This window comes from Pterocles gutturalis, unplaced genomic scaffold, assembly GCF_000699245.1.
Source record: "Pterocles gutturalis isolate BGI_N339 unplaced genomic scaffold, ASM69924v1 scaffold30138, whole genome shotgun sequence".
Classification (NCBI taxonomy): domain Eukaryota; kingdom Metazoa; phylum Chordata; class Aves; order Pterocliformes; family Pteroclidae; genus Pterocles; species Pterocles gutturalis.
The window spans coordinates 20667-39446 of record NW_010126596.1 but is presented as its reverse complement, the minus strand read 5'-3'; the positions used below and the strand labels follow the sequence as shown (position 1 = coordinate 39446).

Here is an 18780-nt window from a genome sequence, read left to right as displayed (position 1 = left end):
TAGTACAAGCCTTTAACACATAAAATAAGACGGTGTAGCAGATGTTTTCAATGGTCAGCCTACGAGGGAAACAATGTTAGTACTTGAGAGCAATTCTCTTGATGCCTAAAAAAACCCACTTTCGTGCTCAGGCTTATTCCTACAGTCCATGTTTTGTTAGTGTAAATGTCACACCACCATGTGAATTAAGATGAATCTATTCACAACTCATCAAAAGGTCAGAAGAATGTATCTTACCACATTAACATCATGTACAAAAAACAAGACTGAAAATGTTATTGTAACTGAACCAAACCAGCACTACTAGGCATCTTGCTTCCATCTGCGATGGTCAGAAGTTTCCCGGGTGGATAATCCACAGATAAATCAGTAAGTTTTAGATGTTATGTATTACCCTATCCACATCTGTTGCATGAGGAACATGCTCATAAGCCAGTACGTTCCTACCCATATGTAATCGTGCTATGAATAACTTGTTTAAAGCCCGCTGCAGCAGAAGTCCTTTCTTCATCTGGGAGTCATCCTCCTAGTCTCATGTCCCATGCAGGCAACGCTTCACTGAAATAACCACAAGGGAGTGAAGTAACAAGCTTCAGTTTGGCAGCAGCAGCGGATTCATAATGATTAAGTTGAGCGGTCATTAGAGATTCAAAGAAATTATATATCCACAGTATATGTACAGTATAATTAACTTCTCAAAAGAGTGTTTTCATTGCTAGATTTTAAAGGTTTCCTTCAAATTACAGATAAGTCCTTTAAATGCTTGAAAGGCATAAAAATTCCCCTTCCCCCACAAAACCCCCAACAATGTATTTTAGTTTCAAAAATATTTTGAACCCACGAACAAGCTTGGTATCAGTAAATCTGGTAAAATAGCTACGTGCTAAATAAAAGCACATCTGGTGGAAAGAGCGCAAAGAACGTTACAAGTGTGCTTAGTTTTGCTTGCAGCATCTGGCAGTGGGTAGCAGGACAGAGGCAGGAATTTCAGTAGGTCTCCTCCTGTGTCTGTTCTGCAATAGTTTCTGTGGCACTGGCATTGGCAGCAGAGTTGAGAACTTCTCCAAAGTCTCCCCCAGCAGGTTTGCTTCCTCCAACTTTAGACTAGAACACAGAGAACACCTCAACATAAAATTGCAGTTATTTGGCATATCAGACACGCTTAACTGTATAAAACCAGTACCCCTGCACAAGTAAGTTTAATATTCTTTTCAGCTGAGCAGCTTTTCCAAGACTGGGCTATCTCCACAATACTTGAAAGACAAGTCTTTAAATATCACATGGAAAACAATCACCAGCAGCACATTAACATAGCAGTCTCCCTTTGACTTCACGATGTACAAAGCCTGGAGCAGCCCTGATTCCAGGGAGTCTGAAGGTTGTCACACCCTCAGTTAAAAATTGATACAAGTATGCAGCCTTTCAAGCCATTTAAGCTTTGAAAGACTGGGAGTTAAAACTTGCTTCCATATTGCTCAAGAAAGAACCTTGAACAGTTTTCAGTCTCAACGACAACTCCTGAGATCTCCAGTGGAAGCATAGCAACCATTTTACTTTCTCCATGTAATGTGTTTGCCTTTTCACCTCCCTCTGCAGTATATACCCTGTACAATGGCAGGAGGGTTAATGCCAATTAGTTTGCAAGGGAATTCCTAGTTCTCTATGCTATTGCTTGCATGCTTCTCCATCCAACCCAGCGTGCCCACAAGAACAGTCAAATCTGGTTCCAGTTATGTGTATTAGTTATTTTTACAGTGATTTTTTTTAACCTCAATAAGCTATTAATGGTTGTTTCTGGCACTTGAGGCTTTTGTGAGTAAATTTGAAATCAAGATACAAAAATCTTGTGTATTTTTATGCCAGAAATAAGAGAAGCATCCCAAGCTCTACTCTTGTGTAGGATACTAGTCCTTAGGAAATAAGGAAATAAAAGCAGAGACCATTTTGGATACATAATACCAGGTATGTTGTACTAGCTGTTTGCTCAAGCTAGCTAGTTGTTAGTCCTCCTAGTTAAATGCATACCTGTAAGAGGTACAGGAAGCCCATTTTTTATTCTCAAATAACTAGGCAAAGAAACCATTTCCACAGTACTTGAACAGATGTTATCTGAGCACCTTCAACACCAATAACTAAAACAGGCTACCCAGAGTCCACTTCAGTCTTTTCTCCACATCCACAGCTCCACAATCACTAAGGCATTTTAGTAATGCTTACCTTTAAGTTTTCAACTTTTTCCTCAAAGGATTTGAAAGTAGGAGAATTTCTAGGAAAATAAAGGAATCAAAGAATTAAAAACTTATCTGGTTAGTCTATAAATACCAGAAAACAAGCAGACACTTGCTTTTTCCAATGTCAACATGAGTTTTGTTTGTTTGGGGCTCTTTCCTTGTTTTAAGGGTAGCCTAAAATTAGTTTAGATCTGGATCTCCTCAAGTACTACAAAACTAAAATTCAAACACACTCAAGTTGCAGCTCATTTGTATCTTTGGCGACTAACCATTCCCAGGCTCAGCGATGGGATCTTTCATCACAACATGGGAGGGAGAACTAATAAAAGTATTTTAGGTTTAGTTTGTCATTCTCAGTGATTTGAAACAGGTTTCTGGCTTAAAGGATTTGTTCAGAAAAGCTTAGTCATCACTTCTGGTTAGCCTAGTACATTATTGCTGAAGAAAGCTTGTCATCAGAGATTTTTCACTTGTTATAGGAAAACCAGGTTAATTTAATAGGCCATGGGATCAATTAACAAAACAAGGTTCGCAGTGGCATTTTCTGGTAACGTTAAATATAAGGGAGACTCCTCCTTGCCTTTTAAGTGCTGGAGACAGCTGTAATTACAAATGGTAAGTTCTGCACATGAAGAGCAAGCAGCTTGCGATTTCCACTGCTGAGGGCCAGTGTATTATTTATTAGGGTAAGAAGAGTGGCTTAATGCTCTGACTAGCTGTCCCTGCCATTTGCAAAATTTGTGCAATAGCTTTACACCTCTTCTGCTTTTATGCAGGATGGAAAATGCTTCACTTCAGTGGACCAGGACTAAGGATTCCTATCAGATTAAAAAAAAAATTATATAAAGATGAAAGACGGAAGGGTTTTTTTCAAAGGTCTTAAGCTTCCCTTCCCCCTTTGTTTGGTATTTGTGTAGGTCACCCACACTTAGCAGCACTCTTTCATTTGGGAAAGCACACAGTGACATATATATAGGATGGAAAATGCTTCACTTCAGTGGACCAGGACTAAGGATTCCTATCAGATTAAAAAAAAAATTATATAAAGATGAAAGACGGAAGGGTTTTTTTCAAAGGTCTTAAGCTTCCCTTCCCCCTTTGTTTGGTATTTGTGTAGGTCACCCACACTTAGCAGCACTCTTTCATTTGGGAAAGCACACAGTGACATATATATATATTTATATATATATCTGTCTCTCAAACCAGACTCTCTCAGGAGGTAGAGGCACACAGTGCCAAGCAAGGGGAGAGAAAAGGCAAGCATTCCAAGTCAGCAAAAGACTTGTTGTGAACTCACAGTATTTTTACTTACTTTCACTGTTCTAAAACAGGTGCCAAGCTACTGCCTTTTAAACCTGGATCATTTAGTAGCATTACATTTCTAACAGGCAGGGAAAAGTTGTGATAGTTCTCCCAACAGCAGGAAAGCACACTTGGTCACATTCCAGCTGTGCAATAACCACCAGCATTAAGCAGAAATAAAACTAATTTTATTCTATATGTTAGTACAGGAAATCCATTACAAAGTTGGGGAGTTTTTTGGTTTTGTTTAAAATCTACATTAGTTGATTTCAGTTCAGTTTGACTTGATTCCACACATGAAAATAAATAAACCGAACAGCTGGATTATGCATACATTACCTCATAATAGGCATGCTAATTGAATGTTGTATGGACCGTATACTAAATGCCAGCATTAAGAAAAAAAGAAAGTGAGAAGTTAGTTTAAGTGATAGACTGAGAAGAAGTTGGCTTAGAGAGATGACTTCTAGATTCTATCCTTGGTAAACAGCCAAACAGTCTTATATAGTCTTACCTAGTAACTGCTTGGGTTTGCTTTTGTAAATTGCTTAGCCATGCACACACACAAGTACAACAGAGCAAAGCTGCAACAACTTTTTCCTTTTTAGAAAGATTCGAGTGCCATGCTTGTTAGTACATATTCTGTTTAGCTGCAACAGTCTGTCTACTTGTTATGTTTCTCAGGCAATGAGAGACATGCTGCATGTACAGTTTAGACAATATCAAGTAGAAAGTGAACACTCAAGAGTCTCATCAATCAACTAATCTTCTTACCGAAAGAATTATTACTACATTCAGAAAGCTTTCATTTCAATTCAGTGTAAGAGTTCCATATTCATCAATACAAATTATCTACTTATCAGTATATATAATGTGGTGAGAGCAGTCCCATCGATCTATATTCAAGGTCAGGTTTATGCTGGGGGCAGGGAGAAAGTCATAGTATCAGCCTTCTGAAATTCATGGAATTCTGTAACCTGCCAGTTGCTATACAGTTACTGTTTGTTTAGTGACAACACACACCCACTCCTAGAAGGTGACTGGATACAGACTAAGGAGCTCTCAGATAACTTCAACACCATCTAGAATATAGTTAGTTCCATATTCTTGAAAAGCTCTGTTTACCTCTTGATACAAATTAGTCTTAAATGTTTTTTGTCAAATACCACAATAGTAAGTTCGAAAAACGACAATCACAGTTTTTCATAACTATATTTGGAATGTCAAATTTTGACTTGTCTTTTTGATGTCTTGCAAGAAAATACTCTCCAGGCAATTGCTGGGGGAAAAATCTCTCACATTTGATGCACCTCCAAAGCTACAATTAGTATTTCAGCACAATGGAAGACACATTGACAGAAGATATCCTGGTTTCATCTGGGACAGAGTTAACTTGCTTCATAATACCTACTAAGAGGCTGTGTTTTGGATTTGTGCTGGGAAGGTGGCTGATAACATACTGATGTTTATAGTTGTTGCCAGGACAGTCAAGGACTTTTCAGCTTCTCTGCTGTGCCAGTGTCTGCAGGGGCAGCAGAAGCTGGGAGAGAGCACAGCTCACAATTAGTGGCTTGGAATTAAACCTTAGGTTTAGGATTGAGACCCAAATTGGCCAATGGTATATTCCATATTATGCCTGTCATGCCCAGTATATTATGAGATGCTGCCCGGAAGCCCTCTCGCTCACTCTCTCACTGGCTCTCTTGGTCGTCTCTCTCTCTCAGACTCTCAGGCTTGTCTCTCTTCTGGGATTGAAGTTTCAGGACTCTCTCTGCCCTGGGGTCATTAGCCAGGAACAGACTGAGCCTTGGTCATGGGGTGGTGAGCAGTTGCACTGTGTATCACTCTTTTGTATATTACTATTATTACTATTATCATTATTATTTTCAATTTTATTGTAGTTTAGCTATTAAATCTTTCTTATCTCAACCCATGAGTCTCTTTTCCTTTTACCCTTTTAATTCTCTCCCCTGTCCCCAGGCGGGGGGGTAGGGTAAGTGAGCGGATGCATGGTATTCATTGCCAGGTGGGTGAAACCACAACAGAAGCAAAAAGGTTTCGTGTTCATTGCAGAACAAGTTTTAAGAGATTCTTTCAGGAGGCTCATCAGTAGAATACAGTGATAGGAAAAAAAATACACACGTAAAAAGTTCCCTTAAGGTTGGGATTCCTTAAGGCAGATGCACAACTGAAGGTTGGTTTGTATGTACAGTGTACTGAGAATCAGATACGCAAAGGCCAGACACTGTCCTGATATATGTTAGTAGCATGTGGCTCTGTTTCATCCCTTTCCCAAATGCCATTTCTGCTGAGTTTCATCTTCGCAGATGGTTTGGCTTCCACAAGCTTTTCCAGAGCACATAAAAGCTGATTGTCCTCTGGAGCTATGTGATGTGGATTACTACAAGTTCTGGTCTTGCTAGGCCAATAGTAACTAGTTCACTTTGTCCAGTCATGCTCAGCTACTTCCCCCCACACTGCAAGTGCCTTCCTGCAAGAAGTTTATGGCTAAAGAGGGTGAAAGTTACCTTCTTTGTCCCATATATACTTACAGTCTGTAGACCTGCTCACACTGAAAAGCAACAACCTATGGTGTATTGCAGATCTTTTAACAGGTAAAGTTTAGTTTATTCTCATAGATCATTTAATGGAAGAACTATTCCTACATTCATGAAGGATTCACTTGCTGTTGTACAATACACTTACATATACCCAGTATCCATTTAGTAAAATGTTACTGTAAGATAGTATATAGTTTTATAGTGGAATGATCCGGTTTAGAAGAGAACTGGATTAGTTAAATGCAGTTGATCTTTAACATCAAATCACCTGTTCAAGTAGTGCAAAGCAGCACAATTAAGCCTTGAAAAGCTTTACAAAGAAAATTTGTATTTCTTTTCATAAATAACAGAATGCCATATCAAAGCACTCGCTCAACTAGGCCATCAAGTTGGGAGGTTTGAAGAAGAGAAGCCCTTTTTACAATGCTCACAAGCAAACCCCTGGCTTTAAAAAAAAAAAAAGTTAAACAAAAAAAAAAAAAGGCATAAGTTGCTCTCCAGCCTTCCATGTATTTCATAGTGCATTAAAAGCTTTGGTACCCTTTACACAATTATTTTTATAGCTACCCCATTGCCTTACATTTTGAAAATGCACAAGGAGGTATGCCAGAGTCCCTGCCTGGAAAACATGGGCTTAAGAGTGCATAAGCACTAGTTATTTGCTTTGTTTATAGTTAGGTTTCCAGCTGATATGCTGAAAAATGGTAATATCTAGGAGTCCATTATCATATCAGATTTCCAAAGCAAGCGAAGAAAGTTATTCTGCACTCTCAAAACAGGGCAAAGATGAGGACTTCTGCTCCATAATATGGATGCAGTGCAAAAGGATCCAAGTGCAAAGTCATGATTGCTCAGCAAGTTTGCCCAGAGCTACATCTTGGTACTACTGCTGTTTTGCATGCAATACTGATGTTGCCTACACAAGGACAGCTAGCTCAAAGGAGAATAAAGGTATTAAAGAGAAATCTAAGACGGAACAGAGTTCCTTTTCAGCATAACAAAAAGCAGAGGAAACAAACACAAAAAGGAAGCAATAATGCACTGACTTTGCGCTACCAGTCCTCTCTCTTCCTCTCTATTTTAGTACTTTCCAAGTTCACCAGCTGCCTTACACCCTTTCGCAACTCCCTCCAAAATCACTTTGCAGAGCAAGAGTAAAGACCTGCATGTGATGTTTGCTGCATGGAACATGTGAAAATAGTCCAACATAGAAGAAATCATGACATGAGAGCTGCAAAGTCCCTAAGCTAAAACAGTACAAGAAAAGCAAAGCCACGATGAAGAAGCCATCTAAGAGTTTCAGAATATGTACCTGCATATTATTCAGTATTTGTTCAAGTAAATATCAGGCCCACCAATTCTCATTTCCAGGAAAGAACTTCGGCATCTAAAACTTTCTAAATTTCAGACTTGTGCAGTCTTAAAAGTAGACACCACCTGAGTAGTCATATAACCATGAGACCTGATTTCACTGGTGGAATCCCAGATTAACTTGATCTTCATTAAAACAAAAAAAATCAAAGGTTTCTAATCTCCTGTTTAAGTGCAACTAAGATTTTGGACAGCACTAATTCTTCCCACTTTCTTTTTCTAAATCCAGCTGCCCCTGAATTTATAACCTTACCTTGAATTTCCATTGCCATGATTTTCCCTGAGAAATGCACCAACCCTGTGGACTCCTCTGGTCCTGTTACATTCCCTCCCAGGGGCCCAGTTTCTGATAGAAAGTACTCACCCACCTAGCCACTAACTTGATTAATTAGGATACTCTTCTTTTGAGATATTAAATTCCTAAAGCCAGAAGAGAGCTGAGTCTGTGCTTGTCCTTGTCAGATGGAATAGTCTAATACTAGTAGGGGAACACCACAGACCTAAGGAAGAAAGGTGAACCCCGTTACGTGAGCAGCTGAGCTCTGCATCCAAAAGGTATAAGAGACATCAAAGGTTCCCTTCGTCTTACTGCTGCTAAAGGGGAGGTATTTCAGACAGGCTGCTATTCTTATACTTGAGCAAACCGAGCTCACTTCAGAGTGAGTTCTCATGGCACCCTTTGCCACTGCCCATCTCTTCCCCAGGCACTGCCCCTGTCCTACATCTCCTAGTTAGCATTCTAGGAGCCAGATCCCTGCATCTTAAAAGAGATCCTACTGCTGTCTTTAGCTGCTTAGTGGGAGACTACAGAAAAGATGAAAGATGAGAGGCAGTGGACAGAAGTTGCTACATGGGAATTTTAACTGCTGAAAACTTAACATTGAATATTCGCTTAGAGTAGGCAGATGAAAGGAAATGCAGACAAGGTAACTAAAATATTCAGTGTCTGGAGCTGCTAAAATAATCAACTCAAAAGATAAGGAATGTTTCACTTGACAAACTATGAATGGAGAATGCATAAACTATTTTACATTTAGACTTTAGTGATTTGATTAGAGTCACAGTGCTAAACAACCATTGTAATAGACACAAAAAAGGGAAAATCTCTACTCTGTCAAGGCACAAACACTGTACAGACAAAGAGAAGGAGGAATTCTGCATGCCATTGACCTCAAAACCATATTCTGTTTCTTTATAAAAAAACCTGCAGAATCATTTTAATAGATTTCTTTCTTACAAGGAAGAGAGATTCATTGATAATTATGTATTCTCCAGATTTCATGTTCTGGGATAGTTACCAGGTGAACATGAAGACAGATCTTCCCTGACATTAAGAGAGCTTCAGGTTTACATTAACCTAATGCTGGAGAAAAAAAGTTACCTTTTACAGACAAAACTTATTTAAAGATTTTAATGGAGACAGTCTGACTACATGCTTAGTTTCAGGAACAATTCTTGTGCCCACCTTACCTAAAGGAATGTGAAAATGCCTGTAGTCTGCACAATGCCAGAGTAAGCATTAAAGAGAGAAAGGAAGTTCTGATAAATCTGAAGAAAAATACATAACTGCTGCACCTCAAAATGTTTTCTCACTAGACTTTAAAAAAGCAAGAAAGAGGTTAATGGCAGCACTTTAAAACAGAGGGCTGATTTTATTACACTGCTTTCCAATGCAGCAATATTCTGTTAGAATATGTGAAATTTTGTCCAATAATTGAAAAATGAATGATCCACTATTCATAACAAGTTACAAGCAGAGGTGAGTAGTTGTATATGTTCCAGTAGTAAACATTATATAATCAAAGAGTGGTAAGCTAAGCATATGATTGGATTGCATCCAGGAAGAGTTTTGTATGTAGCTCACAACAGTCCTAAAAATGACCACCAGACTTACCTAATCTGCATGAAGGGCCGCGTCATTTGACACAAAGTCAAAATACGTTATATGCTAATATTTAAGAATTAAAAGTTGCCAATAGTCTATTAGAAAGGTAATAAAATCAAGCCACTGCTATGAGGTACAACAGCTTACAAAGAATTAAACACACCTAAAAGGAATCCACACACAAGATAAAAAAAAAACACCCCACAAAAAACCCCAACAACCAAACCGCAAACAATTAAGGCCATTAGTTGTTTAAATGTAGTATTCCACAAGCTGAGAAAGTCAGAGAACAGAAATGACAATGCTATGTGCATCACACAGAAGCAGGCAGAGATGCTGCCAACTGCAATCCTATCAGAAAAATAAGAGTAGCAGTGGAGGTGATAGCTTATATTGCTTCTCTTGCATATATAAAATACACACCACAGAACTCTTACGCATCAGTGAGGACATACAAGCAGATTTTGCAGCAAGCCACTCAGTATTCCTAAAACAGATGCTGATGGTTCTTGATAGATTAACTTCCAGAAGTGCTAGGTATGTTAACAGCATAAATTTATTTTCGCAATCACCTGCTTAAAAAAAAATAAATGCAGCTACTTGGGAAAAGCTAAAGAAACCTACCTGACATCTTCAAACTTCTTGGTTATGACTGAACCAACAGATGAAAAAGCAGCAGAAGCCTTTTGACCAGCCTGAGACAGGGTTTCTGATGTTTTCTTGTATCTGTGTTCAAACAAAATTAAGTCTGTAGTTATTTTAATGGAACACATAAGGAAGCTTTCAGTGTATGTAAATTTGTATCAAACCCGGAGGTATAATTCATCTTTGGGGTCAAATGGAAAGCTACTTAAGAGATTCTTGTGAGCCACTGCAGCCCCTTCTGGCTACAGCACCTCTGCCACCCTCAGACTTCAGATCAGGTTCATCAACATGCACCTACTACCCTGACTCCAGAACAGATGCTCTCTGCTATTGTAGGACTTAAAAAGCCAAAACAAAACCCACAACAAACCAAATCAAAACCAAAAAACCCCAAGAAAACACCGTCATACACATACATTGAAAAAGAAGAAAGGTCTATTTTTTGTACTAAGCATCTAAAATCTTTTACCAAATGGATTTATCAATAAACTTCAGCATAAAAAGTTTGAGGTACCTCCTGTTACATTCTGCATAGTCATTAATTGCAGAAGGCAGTTCACACAACACCTTAAACTAACAGTTGTGCGTGGCAATAACATTAACTGTGGCTTCACACTCTTCCTGCACGAGCTCAGTTTACAACAATTTTTCAGGCTGGAAAAGAAAGGTGTTCTGTTGGACTTAGGACACCTTGGTATCTCAGCAATGGTATCTCAGGTCTGTCACACAAAGAGTGTACTAGAATCGCCCACATTATGGTCAATCATTCTTATTTTGCATGAAATAACATGGCTAATAGTGGCCTTCTTGAGAGAAATCTGTGATAATTTATTCAGATAAGTTTTAGTGCAACTTAACTTTGTGTTGTCTACACTCATTTCACAAGAAAAGAGGATTTAGACATGACATGAGAGCTACACAGTTTTCACCTCAACAGCTGAGACAATCATCGTGAACGGGTACATACGCTGTGGTTGATGTAACATCTTGCCAGCTTTTGGTGATGTTCTGCTTTAGTTCCTGTAATGAGTTAATTCCCAGCTTTCTCTTGATTTCTGCTAGATGCTTCTCTTTGGCAGCTAGCACTTGTGAGAGTGTCTGGATTTCCTCTTCCACCTGTGTCAGCAGAGTTGATGAGAGGCAAGTTAACAAGCAATATACTCAGCCATTTAACTATGCATTTATTAAAACATCTACTAGGCATCAGTAACAGGAGGGCTAACACCTTTTTAACATTGCCTCACAGTTGTTTCTAAATACTAAAAGGGAAATCCAACATCGTCTACAATAAGCTAGTTAGTGAGGAAGTGCTCTACCTGAGGCTAGCTCTGTTACTGGAACGTGCACAAGGAAGCTGGTAACTAAAAGACTGTACAGTTAGAAATCACTACCTGTACACAACATTAGCCTATGTGAAGCTTGAAGATTAGTCAAACCTGCGACAATTGCCAAACCTGTATTCCCCTTCCATGTCAGAAGAGATACCAATGTACAGCCAGTATCAGGAAGCCCAGAGCATGTCTGCTCCATACACAAGTTATGGCTCTTTGCTCGAACAGAAAGGATCTTTTGTGGCTTAAGACCAACTGCAGGCTAGATCCAACCACAGGAGTGCCTTCCCCAGAGCAGGGGTGAAAATGGTGGCAGATTGAGCAGTTTAAAAAAACCAAAACAAACCACAAACAAACAAACACACTAACCACAAAACCACAACAACAAAAACACAGCACCTGTTCAGCAACTAGAAAACTGTATTGTGTACTTCATCTTTACACAGATGGTCACTTAAGCCTCTCACAGAAGCATGACCAGAGATGTCAAAACAGTTTTTCAATGCCATTCTGTGAGCTCTATGGATGTGACAGAGGCACTAAGGCCATACGTACAAAGGCATACATCCAACTCTATTTCCACGTCCAGACTAGACCACCCCTACTTTAGTATCACGCTGCCCACTCAGTTAAGCTCCTTTGAGGTAATATCAGTATCTTCAGTGCACCTTTGTTCTGGATACCTATCCAAAGTCCAGCAGGACACACCCTAGCAGAACCAGATCTCCCCCACCATTTTCAGCTGATTGGTTTCCCATGAAATAATACCCAGGACTACCAAAGCCAAGACTGCATTAAACATGCTTATTTCACAGCTAATCTTTACCTGCCAACCTTAAGCTTAAGTTAGTGTCTTTTATTAGGGTCTTAAAGTCACACAGAGCTACAAAAAAAAAAAAAAAAAAAAACAGTGACTCAAAGCTTGACTTTGACAACTTTTGAAATGCATGTATCAGGCTTGGATATTTGACTGTCCTTCAAATAGCGCTACTTTAACTTGCTGTTAAAAAAAGGTCCTGCTATATGGACTATGGACAAGAATAGTTGCATGGTTAGACATCAAAGTAGTGTCTACACAGATATTGGTGCAAAGCATCCTTCATGAAAACCACAACATTAGTTACTCTACACCAGTTGAGCCAATACTTGGTTTTAGCTTCCAACCATGTTCTCTGGAACTGGATGTTCTTTGTTCCTTGACACCTTCCCTTTCCCTCCCTGCAATACACAGGAGTGCCATACCCAGCTTTAGACATTCACACAATAAATAAGCAAAGCATTAACTATGTCCAAAGACAGCATTATCCCAGACTTTCATTCTCAAAACCAGTTTAAGGTCTATTTGCAAGAGATTTACCTTAGCAAGCTCTTTTCTTAGCTCATCCTGTTCTTCTTCTGAGAGTGTTTCTGCCATACCAACTGTAGCAGCAGCATCCTCTCCAACCTCTGGTATAGAGTCACTTCTCAGCAGCCCTTGAGGTGAATAAACCATTAAAAGTCAGATTATCACGCGTCTGCCAGATAGTGGCTAATGTTAATACACAGCCCTTTTGTGCCAGTGCACAAAAGTCACGTTCCCTAAGTACTAAAGTGTACAGGAAACTAGAGGCATTTTACTGGCTGTTTTGTTCTATCAAGTTGTATTAAAGCTCAATATAATTGCAACTGCTGCTAGAATAGGAGACTGGAAACATGTTGAGAACAATGCATCCCGCTACTCTGCTAGAAACCAAGGTGCAGAACAGTACATCCCAACCAGTGGTTCCTACACAACCTCTGCCCAGGAGTCTGCTCGCTCTCTCACTCATGTGGCAGAGAAACCCAAGACAAACGCAGAGGCTCCCTCCCTCACTGCTCTCTTGATTAGATTAAAAAAACCACCCATTCTCAGCATACTGGGAGCAGTCATGGCAACAAGCAAGGTCAGCAACAGTGGAGAAAAGGGCTGCACTGTAAGTATGAACTCGTCCCCTGTACCCCACTCAATCTCTCTGACCCTAGTAACTGGAACCACTGTGGCTAGAAAGTCACAGATATCATGGAACTATAAGTGAACTGCTGTTTTGCGCCTGGACCTTCGTCTTCACAGCTTCACAGAAAGGAAGAACAATATTATTTGTATTACTATGAGGCACTCATTTTAAAGATTCATTTATTCTTAGTCCTTAGTGCTTGCAGTAAGATCACTGTATAATGCAACAAACAGGTTTTCCAGCAAAAATTTTCCATTTTGAACCTTTGTAGCTGACACTTAAACATACAGTTTGACAGAATTAAGGAAACCCATTCTAATTTTCAGAGAGACCAGTTTGCAGAGAGATTGCATGCTGAAATGGTTGTGGATTCCCAGAACTAATTCTCTATTCAAGTGGTATAGATAGAAAAAATAAATGAAATAAAAATCTTAAAATAGAAGAAAAAACACAGGAGGACTGTCTGTTTGTAAGGAGAGATGGTGAGTGTGTATGTATATATAAATAAAAATATAATTCAGACAAGTTGAGGACATACTAAATAATGTTCCCTTACTAGCCACTATAGTAATTAACCAGGTGAAGTTCTGTCCTTATTTCAGCAGCTTCTGATGGCACTGCATAAATACCATTTGGTCTGGGAATCCAAAAAACTCGTTAATGTGCACTGAGACCACCATTATTATTTCATTGTGAGGTTTGATACCAAATAGCTACATCACAATCAACTGAAAAGTCAGGTGAAAAAATCTGCAAGTCTCTAAGTGGTTGCAGGTATTCTATGAAACATGCTCCTAACAGCTGTCAAGCTGTCTTTGGTCAAGTTACTGAGCTCAGATAAAGCTCAATTCCACAAGTTCTTTCCAAAATAATATGTTTTATGCTTGTATTTGGCTCCAGAACGCTTGTCCTCTAGAAGCACACTGCTACGCAGGCAGGACATTTCTAAATGGTAAATTACCATGGAGTACACCAGAAAGCAACTGAAACCCCATTCTGTATTTATTTATTAAATCTATGCCACATTTTCCCAGAGATTTACATCTGTCTTCTACACAAATGTAATGTATTTCCTACAGGCTTCCCAATACACTATTTTCTGGCAGGAATCTAGGGCAGAAAAAAGTTCAACTCTAATGCCTGAACCAAAGCACAGCACTACAGCACAACAAGGACCACAGCTCGTGTCTCACAATCAGATCATTTTTGTCTTATACGTCAACATATTTCTTTTTCTTAACATCAAATGGTTAAGAAAGTCATACTTTTTCCATCAAATTGCTATTTATCCTATTAATTACAGATGCTTACACTGAAGGAAAGCTAACAATTTAAACTGCATTTCCCCTGGGACTCTACGACCCCGGTATGTTAGCCTCCGACTCCTTACCTTGTTCTCCATCTGCAGCCCCTTTGGGGATGACAGATCTTGCTGTTGCAAAAGCCATTCCAGAAAGTTTGCAAGTAGCAAAGACCACACTGACTGCAGAGCATTAGCACATCCAGCTGAAAGGCTGTTCAATCTGGTTATGAAGAGTCATCTGGATTATCTCACCAAAAATAGATCAAGTGAATCCAGCAGGAGGAAAACATATTGGATTCTCTCCTGCAGCAATAGCTTCTGTTTTGGGAATGTACCTTCTCTTTAGAAAACTGGTGTTTTAATGGAGTTTGTGCTGCTTGTTGCCTACATCAAACCTAAAACTCAATGCTAACAAGCAAGGGAATGATCTTTCCTCCCCTTCCCATTTCTAGATCTTCTAGGAAAACAGGAAATCACTGCTACAGAGTCCTCCATGCTTCGCCCTGTACATCTCACCTCACCTTCCTCTCTTCTCCTTGCCTTCTCCCCCCCTCCCATTTATTAATTTTTCCTTTAACTCTGTTTCAAGTGTGCAAACACCTTCCCATCTGATTTTACTCTGGAACGTCCCCTCTGGTCGCCTTTTACTGTTCATCACTCTGCTCACTTTGCTTCCATTCCTCAGTTCACTGCAATACTTGCAGGACACAGGCTCCATCTGTGCTATCGGAAGTCTGTGCTAGCCAGCTTGACACAGAAGCAGTTGTCTACACAGACAACAACCTACAAACCTCTGCAACAGTGTGGCTACAACCCAAATATACAGCCCGTGAGCTCGGGGTGATAGACCATAAGATCCTGGATTTGGGCCAGCTTCATAAGGAAATGTGGACATCCCACTTTAGGTATTTCTGTCGGGTGCAGGGCAAGAAACCAGAGAAACAGCAGTCAGCCAATAGACAGAAATGCTTCTGCTCATCTGCTACTAAAAGAGCATTTCTCATTTGTGGTCTTCTTCTCTCCTCACCAGCAGAACTGTTGTCATTGGGTCTCAATTTGTTACCTTTCATTACTTTAATTCTCTTGCATCTTTAGAGTTCCAAGTGACTTCTAATTCAGTTGTTTGGTATTCCAATTGGTATAACCCAAGTTTAGCTGAGCATTTAAAATCTCTTACAGGGATCAAAAATCCTGTTGGGAAAAAAATTTGGGAATACTTATCTAGCACTAGGAAAACTCACCTAGTTTTAAGGTCGGTTTATAGGTGTCTGTATTTCTAAGATGAACATATTACCCCAGCAGTTTATTAGATCTACTTAAATGAACCAAATAAAGACACGAAGAAGTTAGTTGACAAGGACTCTACAGATGACATTCAGAGAAACAGCATTTAAGCCCCCATTATTCTGCCGGGGTAGGCAAAGCATTAGAGTCATTCAACTTACACTCAGGTTTTTTGGTTTGATGTTTACTTTGTTTGGTTTCAACCCATTTGCTCTATTTTGACTTGAAGTTCCTACTGCTTTCTGTCCGGAATTCAGAGATTAGCAGTAAACTTTAGCTGTTTAAGGAAGTACTGGTCATTTCAGATGAGCAGCCTCTGGGGTGGGGCAGGGTTAGCCTTCAGAAAGCTTTATCTTTAGACAGACATATTCTGTGTCAGACACTCAGAATGAGTGTATTTGGCAATCACGATACAGTTGGCAGAGCTAAAGAAAAAAAGGTGCTTGTTAGAGTTCAGAAGAACAAGCTGTTACAAGATTATAAAATCACTCCAACACTAACGTGCAGTGCTACAGAGGCTATTTATTTTGCAATGTGTAAGAAGGACCGAATTGAAGTGCTTCCCATTTATCTCAGTGAAAAAGCCAAAGTGAGACAAATTGCTTCAATTCGGGGGAAAAAGTTCTTGGGCTTCTCCCAACCACTAACCGTATATTCATTCATAGTGAATGAAAAAGAAAAAAAGCTCAGCAAGGGGTGGCACATCACCACCAGATATGAAAAGACTGCTCCCTCCTTTTAGAGGAGGTGGGAGATGCAGTAATTGCAGAAGTGAAAGCTGACCACTGTTCCTCAGAGGCCCCTAGGGTCATGTAGTTCACAGAAGGGTTTGGTTTAGTTCACACAGATGCTCCCCAAGAGACACATACTTCTTTAATATTTTAAAGAATGAGCCCATCAAAAAAAAGTCAACACCTCTGTAACTTTGCCACACCTGAAGTAGGGCTAAACTTTCTACATTTTTAATTAGTCTGGAAGATCACATCCACCGGCATGGAATGGAAAGATGGCAGACCCAGATTAGGATGTGTTGGGAGGCACGGCTGTAGGTGTTCTGTACAATGTATTACCACCCAGAAACTATTAGGGTTAAGCACTAGATAGATGCTGCCACAGCACATCAAGCAACAGACGCTTCCTCAGGGGAGCACAAGTACAGTTAGTATCTGCAGGGGTAGGACACAGAGCATTTCAAATTCTAGGTGGAACAGAGTAAAGGTTTTGGAGGGCATTTTTGTTAATCAGTGATATTTTCAGTACTAAGGCAAGAGAAAATGTTAGACTATCCAGAGCTCTGAAGTCATACCAAGTATACAATTCCTACCTCCCCCCCAAAAAACCTAAGAGTCAAACTAGGCCAATTACTCCAATCTTGCAGAAGTTGCCCATTTGTTCCTGATTTTTTGCTCACCTTGTTTTCCCTCAAACTGCCTTTCTACTGAATTAAGAAATAATAAATAAGGTAAAGCTGGTAAATGCATTGCACATGAGATATTACCTACATGACACACCAAAGCTAATAAACTAACTGAGTTAACAGCAGGTCAACTTCTACCCTCATTTACATCTTTGTTTCAGGCAGATTTTATAGATCGTTAATTTGAGAAGTTCCTTTTTACAGCTATTAATCACTAAGCCTTCCATGCAGAGGCTTTGAAAAAGAAAGAGCAGGAAATTACCAGATTTCGCCAGTGTAGGTGAGCCAGGCGGAGAAAGGTTTATGCTAGGCGACAGGTAAAGATAGTTTCTGTTCACTCCAGCATTGAAATCAAAGGGTGATTTGTAATCCTCATACAGATCCATGCCAGAAAATTCAGAGCACGCAGCTGTTCTCTTCTTCTACCGAAGCATTCATCTTCACTTTCTGGGGTGACCCAGACAGCAAGATTCAGAAACTCTCAATTTCTTCACATGACACTCATTACACCTCCTCAGAAAATTCAGCTTTCTTACGCCCCTGTTCTTCTAGCAAGGGATTCCTTAGCCATCTTGTAGCTGCTGCTGTTTACATGGCACAAAGTTAAGTTCCTGTAAATTTATAACTGGGGCTGGACTTAACAGACCGTTCCTTTAACAAACATTCACCACGCACCATTCGTGGCTTCTGGAAGAGCCCTCGTCCTCTGCAGAATTGCATCACGAATTTTCAATCATTTAAATAAAAAAAGGTCAGCTGACTGCAGCTACACCAGGATATCCTTAATCTTCTAGGACACAAAAGGATTACTAGCCGTAATCTATCCTATATACCATCTGTGTAGGACTTTTTCTTCTGATTAATGGAAAATTCTGCATGCATAACTATTTCTCCAGCTGCTTCCCCCACTGTAATAACCAGCAGGCAGAACCCAGTCTCTGCTGCCCAGGTATCACACTAAAGTGCAAGCTCAGAATATAAGAAAGCAGCACTCATCTCTGAAGGCTATGCTATAAACACCACGTAGGTTTTTTCATTAACATGCTAATGTGCACTATGATTTTTGGCAATGAGGATAAACGTATCTGGGGATAAAGGGGCTTTGATTTTTTTTTTTTTTAAAAGACTACTGAAGTGCACTGCCCTATGTCCTTGGTGCTTCAGACAGAGTCACTTAAAGCAGCCGGTTATGCCAGGAACTGGTAACACTGGAATGCATTGTCCTGATGAAATGTATTTATGTTTTGACACGTATACCATGAAGACAGATCAACTTACATAAGCCATCTGACTTCATGCTGGGGGGGTTTAAGATTTAGCCCTGGGAAGCAGAAGTGCTTCTTACCTAAAAGAGGCACTCAGCACAGTTTTGCAATACTTCACTACATTTTTTTTTTTCTTCCAACATCAGCTTCTTTCACTGAAAAAAAACAAGCTTACTAGCAGTGTAGATCACCTTTAGAGCTGAGCAACAATT

General features: G+C 39.7%; 1 protein-coding gene across 4 annotated transcripts; it reads right to left on the bottom strand.

Moving 5' to 3' along the window:
* Positions 1 to 220: 220 nt before the first annotated feature.
* TPD52 (tumor protein D52) lies at positions 221 to 18017 on the bottom strand. 4 transcript variants are annotated; one of them, XM_010079034.1, is made up of 8 exons: positions 17566 to 18017; positions 12684 to 12799; positions 10963 to 11111; positions 9975 to 10076; positions 8936 to 8962; positions 3873 to 3914; positions 2218 to 2266; positions 386 to 1104 (listed from the first exon to the last, which is right to left on the bottom strand). In XM_010079034.1, exons 1-8 carry the CDS (start codon positions 17687 to 17689, stop codon positions 988 to 990), a joined length of 726 nt encoding a protein of 241 aa, XP_010077336.1. In that variant the 5' UTR covers positions 17690 to 18017; the 3' UTR covers positions 386 to 987. The 4 variants fall into 4 exon arrangements, with proteins under 4 accessions (XP_010077340.1, XP_010077336.1, XP_010077339.1 ...); XM_010079037.1 differs by lacking the exon at positions 3873 to 3914; XM_010079035.1 differs by lacking the exon at positions 8936 to 8962.
* Positions 18018 to 18780: the final 763 nt, after the last annotated feature.

Bases quoted from the DNA above. Each gene is read 5' to 3' on its own strand.
- TPD52 (XM_010079034.1), bottom strand. From the start codon at position 17,689: ATGGATCTGTATGAGGATTACAAATCACCCTTTGATTTCAATGCTGGA. The intron at 11,112-12,683 runs GTAAATCTCTTG...CTGCTGACACAG, and splicing joins TAAGAAAAGAGCTTGCTAAG to GTGGAAGAGGAAATCCAGAC. The intron at 3,915-8,935 runs GTAAGGTGGGCA...GCTGGCATTTAG, and splicing joins GCATTTTCACATTCCTTTAG to TATACGGTCCATACAACATT.